This window comes from Phyllobates terribilis, unplaced genomic scaffold, assembly GCF_046119375.1.
Source record: "Phyllobates terribilis strain yellow unplaced genomic scaffold, ASM4611937v1 Scaffold_9__5_contigs__length_417890890, whole genome shotgun sequence".
NCBI classification, from domain to species: Eukaryota; Metazoa; Chordata; class Amphibia; order Anura; family Dendrobatidae; genus Phyllobates; species Phyllobates terribilis.
The window spans coordinates 210,020,042-210,046,342 of NW_027362769.1; the positions used below are offsets into that span (position 1 = coordinate 210,020,042).

The 26,301-nt window shown below is 43.9% G+C and overlaps 1 protein-coding gene across 6 annotated transcripts in view; it reads left to right on the forward strand.

The window, feature by feature from the left end:
* Positions 1–26,301, forward strand: part of SYT17 (synaptotagmin 17) — a 99,764-nt gene that overhangs the window by 38,088 nt on the left and 35,375 nt on the right. For all 6 annotated transcript variants that reach the window (XM_073647644.1, XM_073647649.1, XM_073647643.1 and 3 more), the window contains one exon: positions 20,919–21,039. In XM_073647644.1, coding sequence (XP_073503745.1) covers positions 20,919–21,039 — 121 coding nt within the window. The remainder of the gene's footprint in view (positions 1–20,918; positions 21,040–26,301) is intronic.

The following is a 26,301-nucleotide window of genomic DNA, read 5'->3' on the forward strand; positions in this document are numbered from 1 at the left end:
ACTGGAATACTGTGTCTAGTCCTGGGGACCACATCTTAAAAAAGACATGAAGAAACTGGAGCAAGTTCAGAAAAGAGCTACCAGGATGGTGACCGGTCTGCAAACAATGTCCTATGAGGAAGGGTTAGAGGATTTGGGAATGTTTAGCTTGCAAAAGAGAAAACTGAGAGGAGACTTAATAGCTGTCTACAAATATCTGAAGGGATGTCACTGTGTAGAGGGATCAGCTTTATTCTCATTTGCACGTGGAAGCACCAGAAGCAATGGGATGAAACTGAAAGTGAGAAGATACAGATTAGATATTAGAAAATACTTTTTGACACTGAGGGTGATCAATGATTGGAACAGGCGGCCATGAGAGGTGGTGAGTTCTCCTTCAATGGAAGTCTTCAGAGGCTGGACAGACATCCGTCTGAGATGGTTTAGTAAATTGAGCAGGGGGTTGGACACGATGACCCTGGAGGTCCCTTCCAACTCTGCCCTTTCATGTTTCTATGAAGCTTTTGGGGATGCAAAGCTAAAACTGGAGCAAGTTCAGAGCAGAGCTACCAGGATGGTGAGCGGACTGCAAACTATGTGATTCTGTTAATAAATACTGAGATCACAGTAATGAAATAATAAAGTGATGTCACTATACATATCTACTAGATAGAGTGATGTATACAGGAATAAAAAACTCAATGATGTCACAGTGCAGGAATAATAAATACTGATATCACAGGACGGAAATAGTAAACAAAGTGCTGTCACTATACAGGTTACCAGACAGAGTGATGTCACACTATAGAAGTAATACAACACAGTGATGTCACAGTGCAGGGTTAATAAAGGCAGTGATAGTGATGTCACAATAAAGGCATAATAAATATAGTGATGTCATAATATAGGGATGAGGAAACCTAATATCACAAAAAAGGTATTAATGAAGTCCACAATACAGAGGTAATAAACACAGTGATGTCACAATAAAGCTATAATAAATACAATGATGCCACAGTATATAGGTCACAAATACATTAAAGAAGAGCTGTCAGTTGAAAAGTGTCCATTTTTTTGCTCTTATTTTATTTCTGCTGCTCCCCTAAGCATTACCGCCATACAATTTCAAAGATATGGGCCTTTTAACTTAGCGCTAATTTTTATGGTCTTTACAAGAAAGGGCTCATCCAGGCATCCGTTCTTTGCTTATGAGTGCTATCCGTGTTTTTCACAGATAGAGCTCGTACCTACAATAGTCAATGGGGCCAAAATCGCAAAGACATGTCCAATTTTGATCCGAGCGTCAAGTCAAAATCGGCAATTCAAGTCTATGGGTCCGAGAAAAAAATCAGACAGCACTCGGAAAAGGTGGAGAAACATTTTTTTTTTTTTTTCACGTATGAGAAAAACTGATGAAACTTAGACAAACTCAGACGAAACTCTGATAAAACTGACCATAATCACTGATGAGACTCGGTCAGTTCATCTCGTACATGACGTGTGAATGAGCCCAGAGTGTTGCTCACAGGATCCTCTGAGGACGTATCTTCAGGCTGCTCCACATAATTACCCAATGAGCAAAAAAAAAAAAACATAAAAATAGCTACACAAAAAAGCCTCTATATTCTGGAACTATAAGGTGGATTTTAAATAATACAAACCTAAAATTAGTATACTCATGGGAGCAGAGGGAATAAAATCAAAGAAAAATTTGTCTATTTTTGACCTGCTGACAAATCCTCTTAAATGTAAGGGTAGTAAATGGTGACTTCACAGCACAGTAATAACAAATAGTGATGTCTCAGCAGATGGATATTATAGTAATGTCACAGCACACGGGCATACCACACAACTCTGAAGGACAGCTAAGTCACACTCCTACCCCGCCAAGTTCCTTTTGTATGACCACACAATAATAATCTCCTAATGATACCACTTAGTGTTCCCAAACTGTTTAGTACCCCTTTTATGGCTTCCATGCCGTATGTTGCCCCAAAGATGCATCCGTATTGAATCCTTACACACACAGTATGATGCACCTACAATGCCACCACACAGTATGATGACCCCTATACACATTATAACGCCCGTTCACAGTATGATGACACCACTGTGCCCCTTTACACAATGATGCCCCACACACATTACGATACTCCCAGTGTTCCCCCACACACATGATAATGCCCCTATAGCCCCTCACACAATGGGATATACCCTCCAGCACTCTCCTGAAATGACTGTGTAATGAGAGAACAGACATCTAGCTACCACTCAGGAGCATTTAGTGTTATTTCGAGACAAGTAGCATCATCAATAAGTCACATATTATTGAGAGTCTGAAGCACGGGCGACGGCTGTTTAGATAATCCCTCATCTAATTTTGCAAAAAATTGACTTCTTGACTTGGCGCACTTTCCGGATGAATATATTTTAAGCATAAAAGGTGTACAATTCATTCCTGATTTATTTATTTTTTACATTTGGTAATAGATTTTTTCTTTTATTGTAAGATTTTCAGCAATCACTCTTATACCATATTTCAATCTATGTCTCTACCTTGCTGGCTTATTTTTTTTTTTTTACCACGCTTGGCATTTATATGATTTTCTGACTTGCTTTTTTTTTAAGTAAGATTCATTAGTTTACTGAATACTATTTGCAAGCTATTCCAATGAGGATTACAAAAACAGATGTCGCCGTGCTTACTGATGATGATACATTCATCACTATGTAGATTCTGATGCCAGAGAATGCAGAATTGTATCACGGATAGCAGCATTTTCCCATGACAATGCTCATGTGTCCCTTGTCTTGTAAAGGCATTCTGCGACTCATTTGAACTAATCAGAGGATTGGGAAAGGGTGAAGATGGTTTGTTGGCATGCAGTGGGTAAACAGCATACACTAATTTACTGTTATTGGAGGTAGTGATATTGCTAACCTAATCACAAATCAAGAGAGTAAGCCACTTGGATGTTTCTGAACAACTCAAAACACAGAAGAATAGATAGCAAAATTCCATGAAACTTAAAGAGGACTTTCACCAAATGTTTCATGTTGAACTGGACACACAATATAATAGTGGCAACAGAGTGGAAAAAAAATGTTTTTTTTATTTTACCTCAAGGGATTTAGCACTTAATAAGTCAACTTTTGTTAAGTCCATGTGGGTGTTAGAGAGTTTTTACTGAAGGGCGTGTTCTTATTCTCTTGTATGATGCTGACCAATCATAACCAGGTATCAACACACTTGAGAAAGAACACTCCCCCACCATAGTTTAGAGCAGGTTTCTTATTGCGTTAGATGTAATTACACTTATGTCTGTTGTTCTAAAGCAGCTTGTACTAGTTCTGTAGTGAAAGCAGGTTGTCATTACCTCTCACACAGGAGCAGTCTATTCTGGACTACTTCTGTGCAAGATGTAATGACACACTGCTCTTATCTCACTGTAGAGTGAGTACAGGTTGCCCTGAGCACAACAGCCCTTAGTGTGATGACTGACACATCTTTAGGCAGGCAGTGTGTAGGGAGGGCCAGCACAGCAGAGGTGAACTCGCTATGAGAAGAGAAAAGCTGATAGATGGATTTGTAATATGACATAACTAAACTCAGTTGTGCTACACCTCTCCCCATACTGATTGCCGGGACCTTAACTGAAAGATGTTAGTCATCTACACATTCTAATCATGCAGGAGTTTAGAGCAGGATATCAGGGCTACCTGTCATACGTCTCACACATTGATAAGCCTGCTCTAATCTATGGTGAGGCATGTTCTTTTTCTGCTGTGTGTTTCTGCCTGCTTATGATTGGTTAGCATAATACAGGAAAAAGAAGTACACACCCCCAGTGAAAGCTCTGATAACAACCGCTTGGACTTAACAAAAGTTAACTCATTAGGTGCCAAATACTTTGATTGCCAATATCGTCACAACATAAATAAAACATACTACTCAGTTCTGCAGCCACTTTTACATCATGTGTCCAGTTCAACATGAAAAATTTTATGAAAGACCCTCTTTAACTTTTGATACCATGTATTAAAACAATACAACAATTAGGACAAAGACATTCGCCACTTCATTTGTATACTGTATGTAAAGCCAAAATCTGCCCAAAGTTAATGTGCCCTGATAGGATGTCTGTAAATGACCTTAATATAAAGTGACAAAGAAAATGATGGCACTTCCACTATAAGAAATAGGTGTGAACAGGTGCTTACTAAGAGGAGCTACCTCTTTCTTTCTTAATATAAAGTGGTCTTTGTAGCCTTGTTTCCATCTCTGTGAAGCCCTAAAAAACCTCTTACTAAACAAAATAATAGTTTTATTTTAACGTTTCAGACATATTTCTGTTTGGATTAGACCAACTTTATTATTTTGATTAATTAGGGTCAGAATAAAAAAGTTTCATTATGTGTCAGATCGGGGGTTCAGCCATATTAACCAGACCAGTTTACAGGTAACAATAAAAGAATGAAACGTCGATTCACTATAAAGATGAAACCCACGTAACACTAGGTAAAGTCAGGTGGAATGCAGATGTGTCTATCCCCAATAGGTTTAGTACATATCACCATTTATCTTGTCATGGAAGGAAGTTTAATGGAGGAATTGAATCTACAAGTGAATATAGTATTGTGGTCTATATCTTTTATAGCCAAATATTTCACATTTTGACTCATCAATCCTGAGCACGTGCTGCATTATTTTCTGCACCAGAGTTTCAGTTTTTTGTGCATAGTTGAGTCACTTGGCCTTGTTTCCATTTCAAAGGTATGGCTCTTTTGCTAAAATTCTTCTGTGAAAACCACTTCTAGCCAGACATCTCCAAACTGTACATGGGTTTAGCTTGGTCCCGCAAGTCGCTGCTAGTTTTGAGCTAATGGCACAGCTTTACATCTTCCATTTTCAAAAGGGAAGTACGCCTGATGTATCTTTTCATCTGCTGCATTAGATTTTCTTGGAAATTCATTGTGCCTACAATCCTCAACGTCATCAATTTCTTGATGCGTTTTCAAAAGTGTTTGTACTGCACATCTTAAAACACTTGCTGATGCAGTATAACTACCTTGTGCCTTGTTACAGTGCTCAATCTTCCCCTGTGTATGATTTTTGACATGAAACTGTCTTCTACAACCTCACCTTTTAGCAAAGTTCGGTCGTTGTCTTCTACAACCTCACCTTTTAGCAAAGTTCGGTCGTTGTCTTCTACAACCTCACCTTTTAGCGGAGTTTGGTCGTTCCTTACTTCGTTTTTAAGTGTCTTACACTGCTATTTCTGTTTTAGTCAATGACTGTGTTTCAACCTACATATGAAAGTGATGATAATTTGGTATATTAGGTTACCCATATACCTGGCTATAAAACTACAAAATCCCTAATAGAATTGTTTTATATATTATTGTCTGTGACAGAAGCCTCTATCAATCTGATAGCAAAAAAAATAATATATATTTCATGTGGAGTGTTTTTGTACTCAGCTTTGTACAGTTTATTTCTTTGTTCTTTTTCTAAAGGATTGTATGAACAATGGTATAAAGGTCACAGACTCTGTTCTCATGGACCAAATGCGTGAGTCTTTGTTATTGCATTTCTGTAGAAATCCCATCTACAATGCTCCGGTGACAACCTGTAGCAGGAAAAGGTCACCCTGATTTGGAGCATGGTCGTCTCATAAACCCACAATCTATACAATTGTTAGCATCTTATTAGGCGGTCATATAACTGGAAAGTGGAGCATTTGTGATCTGTCATTTGATGATTGTAAATCTTTGTTATTATGCATCATTTTCATGTGTGAGCTTGTTTTAAATGTTACAGGGTTCAGCCTCATAGATAATGATGGCAGTATATGAATACATATTAATCTACAATATAGGACAATAACATAGGCTGAAACTTGTGGATAAAGCAAAACATGTAACATTCTCAATGCTTTATATACTGTAGAATAACGTGAAGTGGCAGAGAGCACGCCCAACAGCAGCTTCATTCAATCTACTCCTGGCCGCTGTGTTATGGCTGGGGGGAATAGTGTCCCTCATTTTTGCAATCAGTGGTGATCCTAGTACTTAACCTCCACCAATTTAGTATTTATCACCTATCCAGTGGTGAGATGATGAATGATTCTTGCCTCCTTAAAGGGACTCTGTCAACACAGAATGACTGTTCAAACCAAGTCCCGCCGCTTGGTGCATCATGGTGGAGCCAATCATTTAAATAGACCTTCCTACCTGCTTGGTTTCCCGCTATCTCCATCTCCCTCTTTTTTCATTGACAGCTCCAGGTTCACAGGGCCAGAGAAGGGAAGAGATAGATGGAAACCAAGCAGATGGAAGGTGTATATAAATGATTGGCCCCACCATGGGTCTGACGCGCCCCCAGGGCCGTGGGGTACTCGGCAGTCGGGCCTCTGCGTACGCCGGTAGGGGATATCACGGTGGCTGGCCCGGTCCGTGACCCAGGGCGGTCAGTGCAAAAAGGGGATATTATTAGGAGATTTATAGTAAGTGTTTGTGATGCCACCTGTGGAATGCGGCTAAAGGGAGCCGCCGCTGCGGAGCAGTCCTCTGGAGCTGGTGTTACGGCAGCAGGGATGGTGTGGCTCTCCACAGTTAGAGCTTGCTCCAGGGCAGTGTAAGGCGGTGAAGGTTGCGCTGGGCGTTGTAGTGCAGGGGGAAAGATGGCGCGGATGAAATAATGGACAGAGGCGGTGCGGTGCAGTCATCCGAGTCTTTACTCACAGTTCTTTAGTTCATCAGGGTGCACTGTCAGCTTACAGCCTCCCGCGTCGCGCTGCGTTCACCAGGCAGAGGTTCAGCTCTTCCTCAGGCAGATTAGGAGTACCTGACAGAACCCCACTTTCTCGTGTTCCTAGCCAGACCGACTACACACTGGGTCTTTCTCCCTCCTGCCCTGCGCTGCCCACTCTCAATCCTGCTCAGGTGCTCTGAAGTCCCTCCTGTCCGTCGGAATTCACAGACCTGCTTGACCCTCACGGGGATTAGAATGCGGCTTACGATCCCTCTGTCTTCTGACAGATTCGGGGCATACGGGTGCCATCCTGCACTCGCCGTACCCCCTAGGATCCCTTCTTAGAACGGAGCCTACTCCCTGCTCCCCTCCGGGGCCACCAGACCAGGCCCTACTTGTGGAGCAGAGCTCCTACTGAGACTCTGCTCCCAAACTGTTCTTCTGAACTGTCTTCTACTACTGACCTGCCACCAAAAAGATGCCTTCCCTATTTATATCTCCTACCAAAGTGCTTCCCCTAACTACTTCCTCCACCCACACCCACTACTGGTTCCCCCTACCTCTGGGTTCCCCCCCACTCCAGCCAGGGTCAGGGCTCAGCAGGAACATACATTGTGTCTTGCCCTTCCAGCCGGCCTGGAGTAGTGTAGTGTTGAATGTGACGCGCCCAGGGTGATGATGGGGGCGACTCGGCGCCCGGGCCTTGCTGTTAGTTTTGGGGGATGCCGCGGTGGCCTGCTCCCGGGGCCGTACCCTGGGGTCACTCTTAAAAGCAAGAGTTAATGGGGGGAAAGGTGTACGGGAAAGGGGAATGTTCGTGACGCCACCCGTGGTGTCTGGTGAGGATCACCAGCGCTGCTACAGTCCTCTGAGGCCCGTGGTCAGGCAGCTTAGTTGGTGCGGCTCCCCACAGGTGGAGCGGGGCCTCAGGGCAGCGTAAGAGAAGGGATGCAGGATAGAGCGTTGGCGGGTGCAGCGCCGCGGAGGAAAAGAACAGACAGAGGCAATATTTGAAGTCATCCAAGTCTTTACTCACGGTGGTGCTTTCTCAGCTCAGAGCTTCTCTCTGTTGTCACACTGCGAGCTGCAGCCGCCAGGGTGGGGTTCAGCACACTCCAGGTAGTTCAGGAGCGCTTGACAGGACCCCCGCTCTAAAGTATTCCTCTCCTGTTGTACTTCTCCCGCCTTATGTCCCCCACTGTGTCCCGTACGGGTACTGCGATGTCCGTGATGGGTAGCGTGTAGCTCCCGGACCGACTGGGTGCCCTTCTTGGTTACTAGTGGTGAGAACTTGGCGTAAGGCCGGGTCCCTCTGGATGAACTCAGATTAGGGAATACAGGTGGCGACTCCGCTCCATCCGTATCCCCCTGGGATCCACATAAGCCTCCGGACTTTTCCGACAGAGACGTGAAGTGCAAAGTCAGATAATCGGGGACCGGTACCCCCTCTTGCGGCAGGGTCTCTCTGGCAGGGCCAGAATAAGGTATGCAGGTGGCGACTCTGCTCCGTCCGCACCCCCTGAGATCCTTTCGCCTGTGGAGCCTAACTCCTCTGCTCCCCTCCTGGGCCTTCTTGGTTGGACTCTGACCGGGGACAGAGCCGGTTTTAACTCTGCCCCAATCCCCCGTCTCGAGGCCTGAGACCGGGAACCATGGACCCTGAGGCGGCTGCAGCCTTGTGCTGACCCGCCGTCCCAAAGACCCACAACTAAAGACGCGGTTATTAAAATGGCCTCCAGTTATATATGATTCTATTAAGTGCTTAAGTAAAGTGCTTCCTCCACCCTCACTCACTACTTGGTTCCTCCCAACTCCTCCATTCCGGACCAGGCAGCACTATGGTGCTTTTAGGCCCCCTTCAGAACTGGAGTGGTGTAGTGTTGAGTGCGTGGTTGGGGTCCTGTGTGGTGCTCCATCCTTACCTTGGATAGGAGATACCACACCTCATTCTGAGGTGCAGTACCCCTGTGGCGACTGAACCCTCAGGGGCGCCACATTCCCCCCTGGTGAAACACAGCACGTCCGCGGGCTGAAATAGAGCAAAGACAGGGTATTTTCAGACATTCAAAAATATTTTTCATAACAATAACAATCTTCCCTTTATGGGAGGCACCTTATTAAACGTTGCAGTTTATACATTATAATTACCAAGACATTATACATATAGAAAAACAGTAGAAAATATTATTTAAGTGCCCTGGGGTGGCTGCAGGGCATGGCGATCCTGAGTTGGACCTCCGTTAGTGCCACCCAGACAGGTTTTGCTTCTGAGGTCAGCTGTTGTGCCTATAAAACCAATAGGGGGCACCTTAGTAGGTACAAACTATTTACAATCCAGTCTGTTGACTGCTCACCGTCCGCAGGCATAATGTCTTAATAAAACATAAGTACAACCGAAAGAAACATGGAAGTTCAGCCTCCGGGGCCGCATTACTGATGGTATCCCCACCGGGGGTACGGTTCATGTTTGCCCACAGAACCGGACCGGTCTCCAGTGGCAATGCGCAGGGGGGCATCCTCCTTGACTACCCGGTGCACCTCTAGGGCGTACCACCCGCGGACTCCGTGGTGGCGGGTGTAGGAGACTAGATCTCCCGGGTACAAGTTACGGTCTGGGTGGCCCTGTTCCAGGTGGGATTTAACATCTCGCCGGTTGACGAAGACGTCGTAATTGAACTGGGGGCTGCGGATGAAACCCCAGCCCGCTTCCTGGTGGAACCGGATGATTAGTCCTTCCTCCCGGGGACTGAAACGGGAGGCCTCCGCCTGCCTGGCTTGGGCTTTGCAGCTTTTGGCCGCACTTCCAACTTTTCACAGCGGACCCTCCGGGCACGCCGCTCCTTCTCTACCTGGAGGAGCTCACTTCTGCAATGCTCCTTCGCCGTCGAGCCTCAGCTTGGGTCTCCCGGGGAAACCCCATTAGATCCCCCCCCCTGGTTGTCCCATCTAAACTCCTCCGCTTTTGGGCAAGCAACCGGGGGTGCTGGTAATGGCGTTAACGGGGGCCGCTGCTGGTCCTCGACTCTTGCGGACCAGTCCGGGTTTGGATGTGAGTACACCCAGGTGAGGGCAGGTGCTGGCAGTTCCGGGAGCGTGAGGGGTTGCAGGCTTCCGATGGCTGTGGTGGCTTGGGCCTCAGGTTCCGGGGCGAGTAGCTGCTCCCAAACGGTGGCGCCCGTGATGGAGGTGACGGTAGGAGGTCCAGGAGGAGGTCGGCACACTCAGCGCCCGGGGCAGGGATTTCTTGCTTACCCGCTCCTGGGCTGCATGCGGCCTCCTGGTACATCTCCTTCTCCGCCTGGGCTGGGGCATCGCTGGTGGGTCTTGGCGTCGGGCCGCAAGCTTCCCCAGCAGGTCATCTCTCCACTCCTCGGCTGCTCTCCGCTGGGCCTCCTCGAGTCTTCGGGTCAGGTCCTGTGTCTCACCGCGGAGGAACTCGGTCTCCTCTGCCGTTAGTTGTATGCTGTATCCCTCCAGGGTGAGGGAGGTGGCTGCTGGTAGGCCAACGACGGAGGGCACTTCCTCTTCTCCTTCCATCGCAGCTGCCAGGGGTGGTCTGTCTAGACTTGCCCAGGCCACACCTTGTCTCCCTCTCTTTCTCCTCTTCTTTCGAGGGCGGTTCAGTGGCTGCTCGCAGACGGGCACTCCTTGGGACGTCCCATCCGTCTTGATGGATACAATTATGCAGACAGTCTCTAAGGCAATGGGCGGTCTGAGCTTTTGGCGCCATTGGAGAACCTGGCCCACGGTGGGAGGGCTTAGGTTGTTGTTGTTGTCCCTGCACATAATGGAGCCCGTTCTTCTTGGGTGGGCGCCACATTGAATGTGGAAATACAGTCTTTAGGAAAGGTGCACAGTACCCGATGGCAATGGGTATAGACTTCTGCCATTGCCATGGGCACGAAATCCTGTTCATTACGCCAGGAAGAGATGACGCGCCCAGGGTGATGATGGGGGCGACTCAGTGCCCGGGCCTTGCTGTTAGTTTTGGGGGATGCCGCGGTGGCCGGCTCCTGGGGCCGTACCCTGGGGTCACTCTTAAAAGCAAGAGTTAATGGGGGGAAAGGTGTACGGGAAAGGGGAATGTTCGTGACGCCACCTGTGGTGTCTGGTGAGGATCACCAGCGCTGCTACAGTCCTCTGAGGCCCATGGTCAGGCAGCTTAGTTGGTGCGGCTCCCCACAGGTGGAGCGGGGCCTCAGGGCAGCGTAAGAGAAGGTATGCAGGATAGAGCGTTGGCGGGTGCAGCGCCGCGGAGGAAAAGAACAGACAGAGGCAATATTCGAAGTCATCTAAGTCTTTACTCACGGTGGTGCTTTCTCAGCTCAGAGCTTCTCTCTGCTGTCACACGGCGAGCTGCGGCCGCCAGGGTGGGGTTCAGCACACTCCAGGTAGTTCAGGAGCACTTGACAGGACCCCCGCTCTAAAGTGTTTCTCTCCTGTTGTACTTCTCCCGCCTTATGTCCCCCACTGTGTCCCGTACGGGTACTGCGATGTCCGTGATGGGTAGCGTGTAGCTCCCGGACCGACTGGGTGCCCTTCTTGGTTACTAGTGGTGAGAACTTGGTGTAAGGCCGGGTCCCTCTGGATGAACTCAGATTAGGGAATACAGGTGGCGACTCCGCTTCCGTCCGTATCCCCCTGGGATCCACATAAGCCTCCGGACTTTTCCGACAGAGACGTGAAGTGCAAAGTCAGATAATCGGGGACCGGTACCCCCTCTTGCAGCAGGGTCTCTCTGGCAGGGCCAGAGTAAGGTATGCAGGTGGCGACTCCGCACCGTCCGCACCCCCTGAGATCCTTTCGCCTGTGGAGCCTAACTCCTCTGCTCCCCTCCTGGACCTTCTTGGTTGGACTCTGACCGGGGACAGAGCCGGTTTTAACTCTGCCCCAATCCCCCGTCTCGAGGCCTGAGACCGGGAACCGTGGACCCTGAGGCGGCTGCAGCCTTGTGCTGACCCGCCGTCCCAAAAGACCCACGACTAAAGACGCGGTTATTAAAATGGCCTCCAGTTATATATGATTCTATTAAGTGCTTAAGTAAAGTGCTTCCTCCACCCTCACTCACTACTTGGTTCCCCCTAACTTTGGTTCCTCCCAACTCCTCCATTCCGGACCGGGGCAGCACTATGGTGCTTTTAGGCCCCCTTCAGAACTGGAGTGGTGTAGTGTTGAATGCGTGGTTGGGGTCCTGTGTGGTGCTCCATCCTTACCTTGGAGAGGAGATACCACACCTCATTCTGAGGTGCAGTACCCTTGTGGCAACTGAACCCTCAGGGGCGCCACAGATGCAGGTGTTGGGGTTCCGGGCAGCACTCCCTCCTTACCTGAGATACCACACCTCTGGGTGAGGTGCAGTACCTCTGTGGCGACTGAAACTCTGGGGCGCCACAGGTCACTGACCATCTGTACTTGGTTTGAACAGTCATTCTGTGCTGACAGAGTCCCTTTAACCCCTTAAGCGCCGAGGGTGGTTTGCACGTTAATGACCAGGCCAATTTTTACAATTCTGACCACTGTCACTTTATGAGGTAATTACTCTGGAACGCTTCAACGGATCCCCCTGATTCTGAGACTGTTTTTTCGTGACATATTGTACTTCATGATTGTGGAAAAATTTCTTCGATATCACTTGCGTTTATTTGTGAAAAAAACGGAAATTTGGCGAAAATTTTGAAAATTTTGCAATTTTCAAAATTTGAATTTTTAAGCCCTGAAATCAGAGAGATATGTCACACAAAAGAGTTAATAAATAACATTTCCCACATGTCTACTTTACATCAGCACAATTTTGGAACCAAAATTTTTTTTGTTAGGGAGCTATAAGGGTTAAAAGTTGACCAGCGATTTCTCATTTTTCCAACAAAATTTACAAAACCATTTTTTTAGGGACCACATCACATTTGAATCACTTTGAGAGGTCTTTATGACAGAAAATACCCAAAAGTGACACCATTCTAAAAACTGCACCCCTCAAGGTGCTCAAAACCACATTCAAGAACTTTATTAACCCTTCAGGTGCTTCACAGGAATTTTTTGAATGTGGAAGAAAAAAATGAACATTTAACTTTTTCCCAAAAATGTTACTTTAGACCCAATTTTTTTTATTTTCACAGGGGTAACAAGAAAAAATGGACCCCAAAATTTGTTGTGCAATTTCCCCTGGGCACACAGATACCCAATATTTGGGGAAAAAACACTGTTTGGGCGCACGGCGGGGCTCGGAAGGGAAGGAGCGCCATTTGACTTTTTGATTGTAAAATTTGCTTGAATAATTAGCGGACGCCATGTTGTGTTTGGAGAGCCCCTGTGTGCCCAAACTTTGGAGCTCCCCCACAAGTGACCCCATTTTGGAAACTAGACCCCCCAAGACACCTTTTTAGATGCATAGTGAGCACTTGGAACCCCCAGGTGCTTCACAAATTGATTCGTAAAAATGAAAAAGTGAAAAAAAAAACACTTTTTCATTTTTACGAATCAATTTGTGAAGCACCTGGGGGTTCCAAGTGCTCACTATGCATCTAGATAGGTGCCTTGGGGGGTCTAGTTTCCAAAATGGGGTCACTTGTGGGGGAGCTCCAATGTTTGGGCACACAGGGACTCTCCAAATGCAACATGGTATCCGCTAACAAATTGAATGGAAAATCGGCTCAAATTGTTAGCGGACACCACGTTGCGTTTGGAGAGCCCCTCTGTGCCCAAACTTTGGAGCTCCCCCACAAGTGACCCCATTTTGGAAACTAGACCCCCCAAGGCACCCTTCTAGATGCATAGTGAGCACTTGGAACCCCCAGGTGCTTCACAAATTGATTCGTAAAAATGAAAAAGTGAAAAAAAAACACTTTTTCATTTTTACGAATCAATTTGTGAAGCACCTGGGGGTTCCAAGTGCTCACATCTAGATAGGTGCCTTGGGGGGTATAGTTTCCAAAATGGGGTCACTTGTGGGGGAGCTCCAATGTTTGGGCACACAGGGACTCTCCAAACGCGACATAGTATCCGCTAACAAATTGAATGGAAAATCGGCTCAAATTGTTAGCGGACACCACGTTGCGTTTGGAGAGCCCCTCTGTGCCCAATCTTTGGAGATCCCCCACAAGTGACCCCATTTTGGAAACTAGACCACCCAAGGCACCTATCTAGATGCATAGTGAGCACTTGGAACCCCCAGGTGCTTCACAAATTGCTTCATAAAAATTAAAAAGTGAAAAAAAAACCACTTTTTCATTTTTATGAATCAATTTGTGAAGCACCTGGGGTTCCAAGTGCTCACTATGAATCTAGATAGGTGCCTTGGGGGGTCTAGTTTCCAAAATGGGGTCACTTGTGGGGGAGCTCCAAAGTTTGGGCACACTTGACGTTGTTATTGGTGCCATTTTCAGGCACGTGACATTTTTTTATCGCTTTCTATTCCGATTTTTGGGAGGCAGAATAAACAAAAACCAACAATTCAGGAATTGTTTTTTTTTTTTTTTTTATTCTGCTCCGCGTGTGGTAAAATTGATAAGGTAGCTTTATTCTTTGGGTCAGTACGTTTACAGCGGTACCACATTTGTATCATTTTTCTATGTTTTGGCGCTTATACACAATAAAAGCTATTTTATAGAAAAAAATATTTTTTAGCATCACTTTATTCTGAGAGCTATAACTTTTTTATTTTTCGGCTGATGGAGCTGTATGGCGGCTTGTTTTTTGCGGGACGAGATGACGTTTTCAGCGGTACTATTTTTATTTATATGCGTCTTTTTGATCGCGTGTTATTCCACTTTTTGTTTGGCGGTATGGTGATAAAGCATTGTTTTTTGCTTCGTTTTTTTTTTTTTTACCGTGTTCACTGAAGGGGTTAACTAGTGGGACAGTTTTATAGGTCAGGTTGTTCCGGACGCGGCGATACCAAATATGTGTACTTTTATTGTTTTTTTTTTTGTTTTTTTATAATAATATTTATTGATGGGTACATTATATTTTTATTTTTGGTGGATTATTTTTTTTTTTCCACTTTCAGACAGTTTATACACTTTATTACTTTGTCCCACTCTGGGACTTTCACTTTTTTTTCTCTGATCGCCTGCATGGCATAGGAATGGAGCACCATCCCTATGCCATGCAGGCTGTCAGCGGTGCACAGTGTGAAGATTGTTTGGAGATGCACTGCGCATGTCCAAACAATCTTCCTGCTGTCTGGTGACCCGGATGTTGTCATAACGACATCGGGTCGTCATGGCAACACCCGGGAAGCCTTTGCAGACTGCGCTGGAAGCCGGAAGAGGAGGTGAGTATCGGCGATCACCTCCCCTTGCCCCCGCAATGCCGCGATCGACTTCGATCGACTTCGATCGCAGCATCGCAGGGGTTAATGTGCTGGGAGCGGTGCAGGACCGCTCCCTGCACATAGTACCGGGTGTCAGCTGTGACAATCAGCTGACACCCGGCTGCGATCGCGCCCGCACAGCCTGTGTGCGCGCGAGATCGCGATGACGTACTAATACGGGTCTGGCTCTTAAGTCCCAGGGCACAGACGCGTATTAGTACGTCAGATGTTGTTAAGGGGTTAAGGTCCAAAATAGCTGCATTCTTATTGAAATCCCACCAGGTCTCCTTACATGTCTGCTTTAGTAAATGCTTAAATTCCCCCTTTTCCTATTTTGATTTGAGAGTCCTCAGTGGTTGATACCTTTTAATGGCTAACTGAAAAGATGGTAACAAGTTGCAAGATTTCGAGACTACTCAGGCCTCTTCATCAGGCATAATATAACATGAAATCTGAAGAGTCACATATATACACACAATAGGACACATAAATAATGCAATAGATGAAACAGGTGACGTTAAGCAGAACTATGAGTATGGGAGAGGGATAAACAAATGTGGCCGTAAATATTGGAGCAGTTCATAGATAAGAAGTGTGAAAGATTTATTGTTATGTGATTGAGGTCTGGTCAAGTTTTGTGATGACCAAACAGGTCCCAAGGAGCACACTCCTTAGTTGATGTAGAATGACATAAATCCATGCGACACATTCATTCCTGCTCTGAAGGTGTCAAAGGTCACCATTAGTTTATATTCCGAGACTCTTCTGTCTCTCTGAGATTTGAAGTTACCTTTTAATACCAATAATTCATGTATTTGATGCTGTGAGCCTCCAGATTTGGATTGTAGATCAATACTAGAGGCGCCCGGTTGCTTTCTTGTTTGGTTTTGTAATGTAGGAGATTATTGTTTGATATTCTGGTGGCTCTTGTAATCTGGTTCTCAATTGTTCTTGGATAGTAGCCCTGATTCAAAAAGGTCTTTCTGAGGCCATCAAGGTGTTTGTCTGTATCCATAGGGTTGGAACATATCCGATTGTATCTGATGGCTTGGCTGTAGACAATAGAGTTTTTTATGTGTTTTGGATGGAAACTGTCCCATTTAAGGTATGTAGGACGGTCGATTGGCTTCCGGTACAAGGATGTCTCTATTTCATTGTTCTGTATCTTGATGATGGTGACCAAAAAGTTAATTTCAGTACAGGAGTAGTTGAGTGTTAGGTTAATGGTGGGATGCAATCGATTAAACTGTTCATGGAACGTCTTCAGCTGTTCCTCAGACTCCGTCCAGATGATTAAAATATTGTCAATGTAACGGCCAGAAGCCTGATGGGACATGAGGACAAAAAGTCACTTTCAAGCTTGGCCATGAAAAGATTTGCGTACTGTGGAGCCATTTTACTTCTTATCGCTGTACCAGTTTCCTGTAGATATATGTTGTTATCAAATTCAAAGTAATTGTGGGTGAGGATGAATTTTGTAAGTTTCATCACGGAATCAGCATCAATTCCTGTATTTTCTATGAAGATTTTGCAGGCATTTAATCCATCCTTGTGTGGGATATTAGAATACAAAGATTCCACATCCATGGTGGCCGGGATGGTTCCTTCTGGTAGAGGACCTATTGTGCTAGTTTATTCAGTAGGTCCGTCGTGTCTTGAATGTAGCTGGGTGTACTCTTTACCAGTGGTTTAAGAACACACTCTACCCATCCAGAAACTTGCTCAGTAAGGGTGCCCACACATGAAATAATTGGTCTTCCTGGATTTCCAGATTTGTGGATTTTGGGAAGCATATAGAATGTCCCTATTCTTGGACTCTGGTAACAGGTCATCGGCTCTTATGGATTCATCAGGCAGATGAATATATTTCCTATAACTTTTTCGCTGTACACTTCTTCTGTTATTCCAAATAGAAATTTGTAAATAAATTGACAACTGGGAGTTACCAGTTGGGTGCATGTCTCTGAACACTGTCATATTATCCAATCAGTGCTGACAGTGTCAGACCAACTGTGCAAGGACACACCCGGTTGACAACAGGAATGTTATTTGGTACTGTGTTTCTACAATTTCTAAATATTTAACCATTTGCCAGTGCCACAAGAGTAGTATTTCAGGGTCCTATATTCTCCTATTATTGACAGTGTCTCCAGCACTGTATAGAGTACGCTTCTGATCGCCCAGGCAGACCTCGTGTGTCCTATCCTCTATGTATAGTCCTACATCAGTTACTTGTCCTTTCACATCAAATCAAGCACTCAGTAGTCTCCATGGACATTAAAGGAAATCTATCACCAAGATTTTACTACCCTGTCTGAGAAATAAGAGAACCGGGAGTTAAATTGGTATAAGAATAGTTTTTATTATATCTACATACATCAAACAGTAAGTATACGAAAAAATAGGGGTACAATAGAAATGCCAATAAACGACAGCAAACAGTGAATGGGCTCCAGCTGAAAAAAAAATCCAAAAAGTGCAGTCCAGGTAGACAGAATCTTAGTTCGGTGTCTATACAAATAGATCATCATATCCCAGGACAGTGCCATAAGGAAAAGAGAAGGAAAAGCAATAAGGGGTTTGGGCCTTACCAAAGGATGCAGGTGGGTATCAGCAATTGGAGGCGGGTGAGGGGCATCTTTGACGCGCGTTTCGCAATGCTCGATGTTGCTTTTTCAAGAGGCAGCATGATGTTGTGGCTGAGATACTAATTTCAGCGATGTATCACTTACTGTGCTGCTTGCTGCAATTTTCATAAAAATGCCTGTTTTATCTGCTGCAGATCTAGCAGTTCTCTAAATGCTGAACTCTGTATAACCCGGCCCACACCACTGATTGGCAGCTTTATGTGTGCACTGTACGTAGGCAGAAAGCTGCCAATCAGTGGTGTGGGTGGGGTAACAAAAAGCTCATAAATATGGAGGACTACTTGGCAGTAAATTTACAAGTCCTCTAGTAATAATCCCCCATGGATAAAACAGTGATTTTATCAAAACTACTGAAAGCAACCCAGTAAGTGACACATCGCTGGAGTCAGGATCTCTGTCTCTACATTATGCCGCTTTCAAATTAGATGCCAAAAACCTGGTGACAGATTCCCTTTAAACAGCCGTGCCTTTTAAGTTGTAGCCATAAAGACTTTATGGAGAAAAGCTAATCTATGCATTGCCTGGATGGAAATTCATTTAAACTGCCATGTAATAATACATTTCCCCTGCGTTGGCCATTGTAGGGGATATGTGTCACCGGTGATAACAACTGATCACGAGGATGAGAGAAGTCCCATCTGCCGGCTTCTGTTGTAAGAAAGGAATGGTCCTCATGAGTCAATCCCTTTAAATTTCTGCCCTGCTAGAAGTGCCCTCGTTGACTGTAGGTACGACTATTGACAAGTGCAAATTCATAGACGGGGTGTAACTATAGTGAGTGTAGGAGTTGCAGTCACACTTGTAGCCTGAGAAATAGGGGGGCCAATAGGTCCCTTTGGCTCATATGACAAAACTAATACTATTAAAGACCCATCAAAGTTGGGGACCCTGTTGGTGATTTCGCTCCTCAGAGTTGTAAGATGTACCATACAACTATAGCAAACAGAAAATAAAGCATGAATGCTTTATCTATTTAGGGAGGCGGGGAGTACAATTTATAGTGAAAGATGGAGCCATAATTATATATTAATGGCATACAGTATGGTGTAATATGCAATGTTTTGTATGTATTATGTACCCTATTCAGGGGCAGACACTAGCAGCAATGGGCCCCTGTGCAGGAAATACATCGGGGCCCCCTCGTCAATGTACACTCGCGTATAAAACACCCATAATCACATATGTATGCATGTACACATACGTGTATAAACAGCAGAATTGATACATTCACATTATGCAAACATTACACATTCATACATAAAATATGCACATACACGTGTACAACATAGGCATGTACACATTACACGTCTTTATATAAAATACGCAGAAACACATGAGATAGGAGGAATAGATAACACTAGAGAAGAGAGAGAGCGGATTCAAATAGATCTAAACAAACTGGAACTGTGGGCAGTAACTAAAAGAATGGTTTTTAAAAGGTAGAAATGCAAAGTCCTACATCTGGGCAAGAAAAATGAAAAAAACATATACAGAATGGGTGGAATAGGGCTAAGGAACAGCACATGTGAAAAAGACTTGGGTATACTAATAGATCACAGACTGAGCATGAGTCAACAGTGTGATGCAGCAGCAAAAGCACAAGTCTGGGTTACATTACCAGAAGCATAGAGTCTAGATCACGTGAAGTAATTATCCCCCTATACTCCTCTTTGGTCAGACCTCATCTGGAATACGGTGTCCAGTTCTGGGCACCACATTTTAAAAAAGACAGACAAACTGGAGCAAGTTCAGAGAAGATGGAGACCGGTCTGCAAACAATGTCCTATGAGGAATGGTTAGAGGATTTGGGAATGTTTAGTTTGCAAAAGAGAAGACTGAGAGGAGACTTAATAGCTGTCTACCAATATCTGAAGAGCTGTCATATTGTAGGGGGATCAGCTTTATTCTCATTGGCACAAAGAAAGACTAGAGGCAATGGGATGAAACGAAATGGGAGAAGATACTGATTAGATATTAGAAAAAAACTTTTTGACAGTGAGGGTGATCAATGAGTGGAACAGGCTGCCACGAGAGGTAGTGAATTCTCCTTCAATGGAAGTCTTCACACAGAGGCTGGACAGACATCTGTCTGAGATGGTTTCGTGACTCCTGCACTGAGCCGGGGGTTGGACACGATGACCCTGGAGGTCCTCTCCAACTCTAACATTCTATGTTTCTATGTTACTCACATTGCACACATGCATTTATTTATTATGCACACATCGACACTTTACATACTGTAGATGTACACAAACATATATAAAATAAAATATGCATGTACACAATAAAAACACACATTATACAGGTACACACAAAGCCAGTATACACATTATGCATATACCCACTTAGGACCTGCATCACGGTGTTTTCCCATAATTCTTGTGAAAAACACCTTGAATGTTGGCAAAGATTTTTGCGAAGTTGCGCAAACATTTTGCGAGTTTTGGCAACGTAGTCCCGGCCAGCTTTCCCAAAGTGAATGGAGATGGGATTGGGCGTGACAAAGCCCACCCAGTAAATTTATCAAAATTTATGCCAATTTAATGTAATAAATTACCCAGGAAATGTAATTGAGTCCCTGAGTGGAGTAACAGGAGGTGCATGGCACTTGTAATATGTGGAGGCATCTTAATTCAGTGGTGGCTTCATTAAAAGGGGTCTTGTATGCATGGCCTATTCTTAGTTTAGGTCATCAATATCTGATCAGTGGGGGTGCGACACCCGGCTTCCCCACCAATCAGCAAAACATCATGGTGGAGAAACAAGTGCCGATCAGATCGGCAACTTTCTTGATGGGGCCCCCCGCTGAACTGGCTGAACAGGCGGTATGTCCGCCCCTGACCCAATTGCTATTTTCTCTGTAAGGCCACGTGCACACGTTCAGTATTTGGTGAGTATTTTATCTCAGTATTTGTAGCCAAAACTAGGAGTGGGTGATAAATGCAGAAGTGGTGACGTGTTTCTATTATACTTTTCCTCATGTTTTGGCTTACAAATACTGAGGTAAAATGCTGACCAAATACTGAACGTGTGAACGAGGCCTGAAAGGGCTCCAGATATTGAAGTGACTCCACCACCGATTAGATATCTCTACTTTAGCATTAATATAAAGATCTACAGCTTGTATCTGTTAGGTTAGTACATTTCAGTAAGACCACGTGAGGCTGAGGTAACGGCCTGGGGTATCTGTGACTCCATGTCTTGCTCATGTATCTTCTTGTTTCAGAATGAAGTTGAGCTGGGCGAGCTGCTCCTGTCTCTTAATTACCTGCCAAGTGCTGGAAGATTGAACGTGGATATTATCCGAGCAAAACAGCTTCTTCAGACTGATATGAGCCAGGGATCTGGTAAGGCTTGGGCTTGCTAATGTCTCTATCTAAGGCCATGTTCACACGTTGAGTATTTGGCTAGTATTTTTGTCATACGGATGTAAAAACGGACACAAGAATGACATAAAAATAGCATACTGATGACACATTGTCTGTCTGGGTGAAAAATGGACACTCATCTGAACCAGTCATAGATCTCCTGAGCTCAACAGCCTCATCCTTGTGTATGAGGCCGGTTTCAGACATTAGTTGTTTTGGTACTTGTGCTATCCATTATCTTTACGGGTAGATCATGCACCCATTAATGAATGCCTCTATTCACATGTCCTTTATTTTTGCAGACTGTCTGCAAAAAATAAAAAAAAATGTAGAAAACATCCTACATTGATCTGTGTTGTAGATCAAACTAGCAAATGCAAATCAATAGCTCAGAAAAAAACGATTGCACTCTGATGTCCTCCATGTGCTGTCCGTACTTTACTGTTTAGGCTACGTTCCCATGGTGAGCTTTTTGGTGAGTTTTTGATGTTTGTAAATTTTCTGCACCCATGAAGTTAAATAGTTTACTTGCATTTTTTTCGAAAATAATAATAATAATCTTTATTTATATAGCGCCAACATATTCTGCAGCGCTTTACAATTCAGAGGTTCATATACAACAGTCATAAGTAGCATAGCTAAAGATAATATAATAATTAAAGCAAAAATAATGACGACCCTGCTCGTAAGAGCTTACAGTCTACAATGAGGTGGGGGTGACACAAAGTATAGGGGCTTATTTACAATGAAAATACAGCATCAAAAACTCATCATGGGAACATAACCTCATGGATAGGAGGAGCTAAGATTTTCTTTTCGTATATATATATATAAAAGCAACAAAAATTGTAAAAACTGACACACGGTCAGCATCAATCCATAGCTCGTTCTAGTGATCGCTGGGGGTCTCAGTAGTTGCACCCTCACTTATTTATCATCCATCTGTGCTATAGATAGGTGATAAATGTATTGCTCTAGAAATCACCTATATATATTTACGGTATATATATATATATATATATATATATATATATATACAGTACAGACCAAAAGTTTGGACACACCTTCTCATTTAAAGATTTTTCTGTATTTTCTTGACTATGAAAATTGTACATTCACACTGAAGGCATCAAAACTATGAATTAACACATGTGGAATTATATACTTAACAAAAAAGTGTGAAACAACTGAAACTATGTCTTATATTTTAGGTTCTTCAAAGTAGTCACTTTTTGCTTTGTTGACTGCTTTGCACACTCTTGGCATTCTCTTGATGAGCTTCAAGAGGTAGTCATCAGAAATGGTTTTCACTTCACAGGTGTGCCCTGTCAGGTTTAATAAGTGGGATTTCTTGCCTTATAAATGGGGTTGGGACCATCAGTTGTGTTGTGCAGAAGGCAGGTGGATACACAGCTGATAGTCCTACTGAATAGACTGTTAGAATTTGTATTATGGCGAGAAAAAAGCAGCTAAGTAAAGAAAAACGAGTGGCCATCATTACTTTAAGAAATGAAGGTCAGTCAGTCCGAAAAATTGGGCAAACTTTGAAAGTGTCCCCAAGTGCAGTTGCAAAAACCATCAAGAGCTACAAAGAAACTGGCTCACATGAGGACCGCGCTAGGAAAGGAATACCAAGAGTCACCTCTGCTTCTGAGGATAAGTTTATCCGAGTCACCAGCCTCAGAAATTGCAGGTTAACAGCAGCTCAGATTAGAGACCAGGTCAATGCCACACAGAGTTCTAGCAGCAGACACATCTCTACAACAACTGTTAAGAGGAGACTTTGTGCAGCAGGCCTTCATGGTAAAATAGCTGCTATGAAACCACTGCTAAGGACAGGCAACAAGCAGAAGAGACTTGTTTGGGCTAAAGAACACAAGGAATGGACATTAGACCAGTGGAAATCTGTGCTTTGGTCTGATGAGTACAAATTTGAGATCTTTGGTTCCAACCACCGTGTCTTTGTGCGACTCAGAAAAGGTGAACGGATGGACTCCACATGCTTGGTTCCCATCGTGAAGCATGGAGGAGGAGGTGTGATGGTGTGGGGGTGCTTTGTTGGTGACACTGTTGGGGATTTATTCAAAATTGAAGGCATACTGAACCAGCATGACTACCACAGCATCTTGCAGCAGCATGCTATTCCATTCAGTTTGCGTTTAGTTGGACCATCATTTATTTTTCAACAGGACAATGACCCCAAACACACCTCCAGGCTGTGTAAGAGCTATTTTACCAAGAAGGAGAGTGATGAGGTGCTATGCCAGATGACCTGGCCTCCACAGTCACCAGACCTGAACCCAATCGAGATGGTTTGGGGTGAGCTGGACCGCAGAGTGAAGGCAAAAGGGCCAACAAGTGCTAAGCATCTCTGGGAACTCCTTCAAGATTGTTGGAAGACCATTTCCGGTGACTACCTCTTGAAGCTCATCAAGAGAATGCCAAGAGTGTGCAAAGCAGTCATCAAAGCAAAAGGTGGTTACTTTGAAGAACCTAGAATATAAGACATATTTTCAGTTGTTTCACATTTTTTTGTTAAGTATATAATTCCACATGTGTTAATTCATAGTTTTGATGCCTTCAGTGTGAATGTACAATTTTCATAGTCATGAAAATACAGAAAAATCTTTAAATGAGAAGGTGTGTCCAAACTTTTGGTCTGTACTGTATATATATATATATATATATATATGACCAATTCGTTGTGAAATTCCATTGTGGAATTGCTATGAATTTGCCGCACATGCAATGTAATGCAATGCTGGTAAAGTCCGCAGCATAAGTGAATTCAAACCTGTAGTGTCGGTCATTTTACTCTGCAGACTGTGGATGGAAAATCTGCTGTATATATGCCTATTACTATATTACTATTGCACCGCTGTGCTGTCTGCATATCCATTGTACTTTCTGCTTTTTCTGGGATATATTTGATCCTATTTTAGAATCCCATTTGTGTATACTCCTTGTACCTACCGTATTTAGGGTTCTATTTATGCTTGTATATTGCACTATATTCTTATTGTATATTCTTGATTATTCCGTTTATTGCTATAAATACCAGTGGTCGTTTGAGGATATTTTGTTTTTTAATTGATTTTATTGTTATGATTTTTGTCCTTAATAAAAAAAAATATTACGTATTTTATCACAGGTGTGCTTATCGTTGTATAATGCTTCTCCTTTACTCATATGCCCATTGTTGTGCACATAAAGGTTATTGGGTACGGTAACCATTGTCTTAAGATAGTATTGGCTCATGAAAGAGCGAAGCACATGGCTACAAATTCACGCGAGAGTTGGTTTAAGTCTATAACCATGGAGCCACATATCAGTCTGCATAGGAGCTGCGTACAGAGAACAGTAGGATTCGTCCTATAGGCTCCATTCAGATATTTTTTGCTATGGTTTGTAGAATTGAGCAAAAAGATTTGCTGGACCCTGATCCAGTGGCCACTGGACCAGAGCACTGCGAACCTCCTACCACCTGCGGGATTTCCAGAACCTCTTCAGATTAGTAGGTTGATGCGATGTTAGCACGACACATATAAGATATCACATGGGTGGGTTATAATCAGAATATTAATCAAGGATCAGGGATATTGCTGGTAGTAGGAGGATTGCAGGGCTCTGGTCCGGAGGCCACAGACTACTAGCGTGGCCGCTGGACCAGGGGTCTTGCAAAACTGTAATAATTTGTAACCCAGCAGTAGGGCTCCTTTTATATGTATAGATGTATACCAAAGAGTGCAGCATAGACTTTGCTTAAGAATTGAAAGTACTTTAAGCACGAGACAAAACAAGACAAATATCATCAGCTCATCAATCTTGATGATAGAGTTTCTCCCCTGCACAGAAGCCCTGAGACATGACAACATCAAACCAAAAACTAACGAGCCCAGCATCCGCAAATTGATCAATTTGTGTGTGCCCTACAGCCGTGACTAGTCACATCTTTTTTGATGGAACCCTATGGCTATGTTTACATGTTGCGTTTTTGCAGCGTTTTTTTCTGCTCTCTTGGCAGTAAAAATGCTTTTTTTCAGCGTTTTCCCAGCGTTTTTTTGCCATGTATTTTTATGGAGATTACTTGTGTGATTTGTGTACAGTACATGCTTAATACAGTTACTTTTATTCCCCAAAAATGCTGCAAAAATGGTTTTATTCCCCAAAAATGCTGCAAAATTACTTTCTATGGGTGAAAAAACACTGCAAAAATGCTGAGAAAATTGACACACTGCAGGTTTTGCAAAAAAAACGCTGCAGTTTTCCAATTCAGTCAGGAAAAAAAATAAGCGTGTGCATAAGATTTCTGAACTTGAATAGCTTTTGCTGTGACTGTAAAAAGCAGCTTTTAATTTGAATGCAGCAAAAAAAACATAGCCTTGTAAGACCTCCTTCACACGTGCGTATAAAAACACATCCATGTAAGACGTTTTTTTGAGCATCCGTGTGCTTTTTTTCAACATCCATGTGTACATTTTTTTCAATCTGTGTGTACATGTTCATTATCCGTGTGGTGTCCATGTGAAACATACCGGAATATAATGCATTCAAAAAATTACTGATTTTTAAGTTTTAAAGATATGCAAAGATAATAGATAGATAGCGTGTAGTGCTTAATTAAATAATGAAATGAAAAAAAAAATGACATGAGGTCCCCCTTATTTTTTGAAACCAGCAAAGGTAAAGCAGACAGCTGACAGCTGATATTATCAGGGTGGGAAGATCCCTGGTTATTGGGAATTTCCTAGCCTAAAAATACAAGCCCACAGCCGTCCCAGAAGTGGAGCTTCACATGAGATGATCCAATTCTGGTGCTTTGCCCATCTCTTCCTCATGCCCTGGTGCGTTGGCATTCGGGGTAATAGTTCTTGGGGTTGATGTCAGCTGTGTAGTGTCCAAAACCACAGTTGGCATCAAGCCCTGGTGTTAGCAATAGAGAGATATCTATCAGATACCCCCTTTAATATCCCAGTAATCAAAATAAAAAATCACACACACGAAAAATACTTTAATGAAATAAAGACTCTCACACACTTTCCCTCATTCACCACTTTATTGAAAAAAGAAAAACAGTCCACCAAATCTGGCATAGTCCAGCGATTCCGATGAACAAAGGCTGTGAAGTCTCGTTCTAACGCTTCATAGACTTTGCCTACAGTTACTGTCAGATCCCACTGCCCAGCACGAGACCCGGCGATTTTGTAGAGTGGTGACGTCAGTAAGGTTACGGCCCCCCTA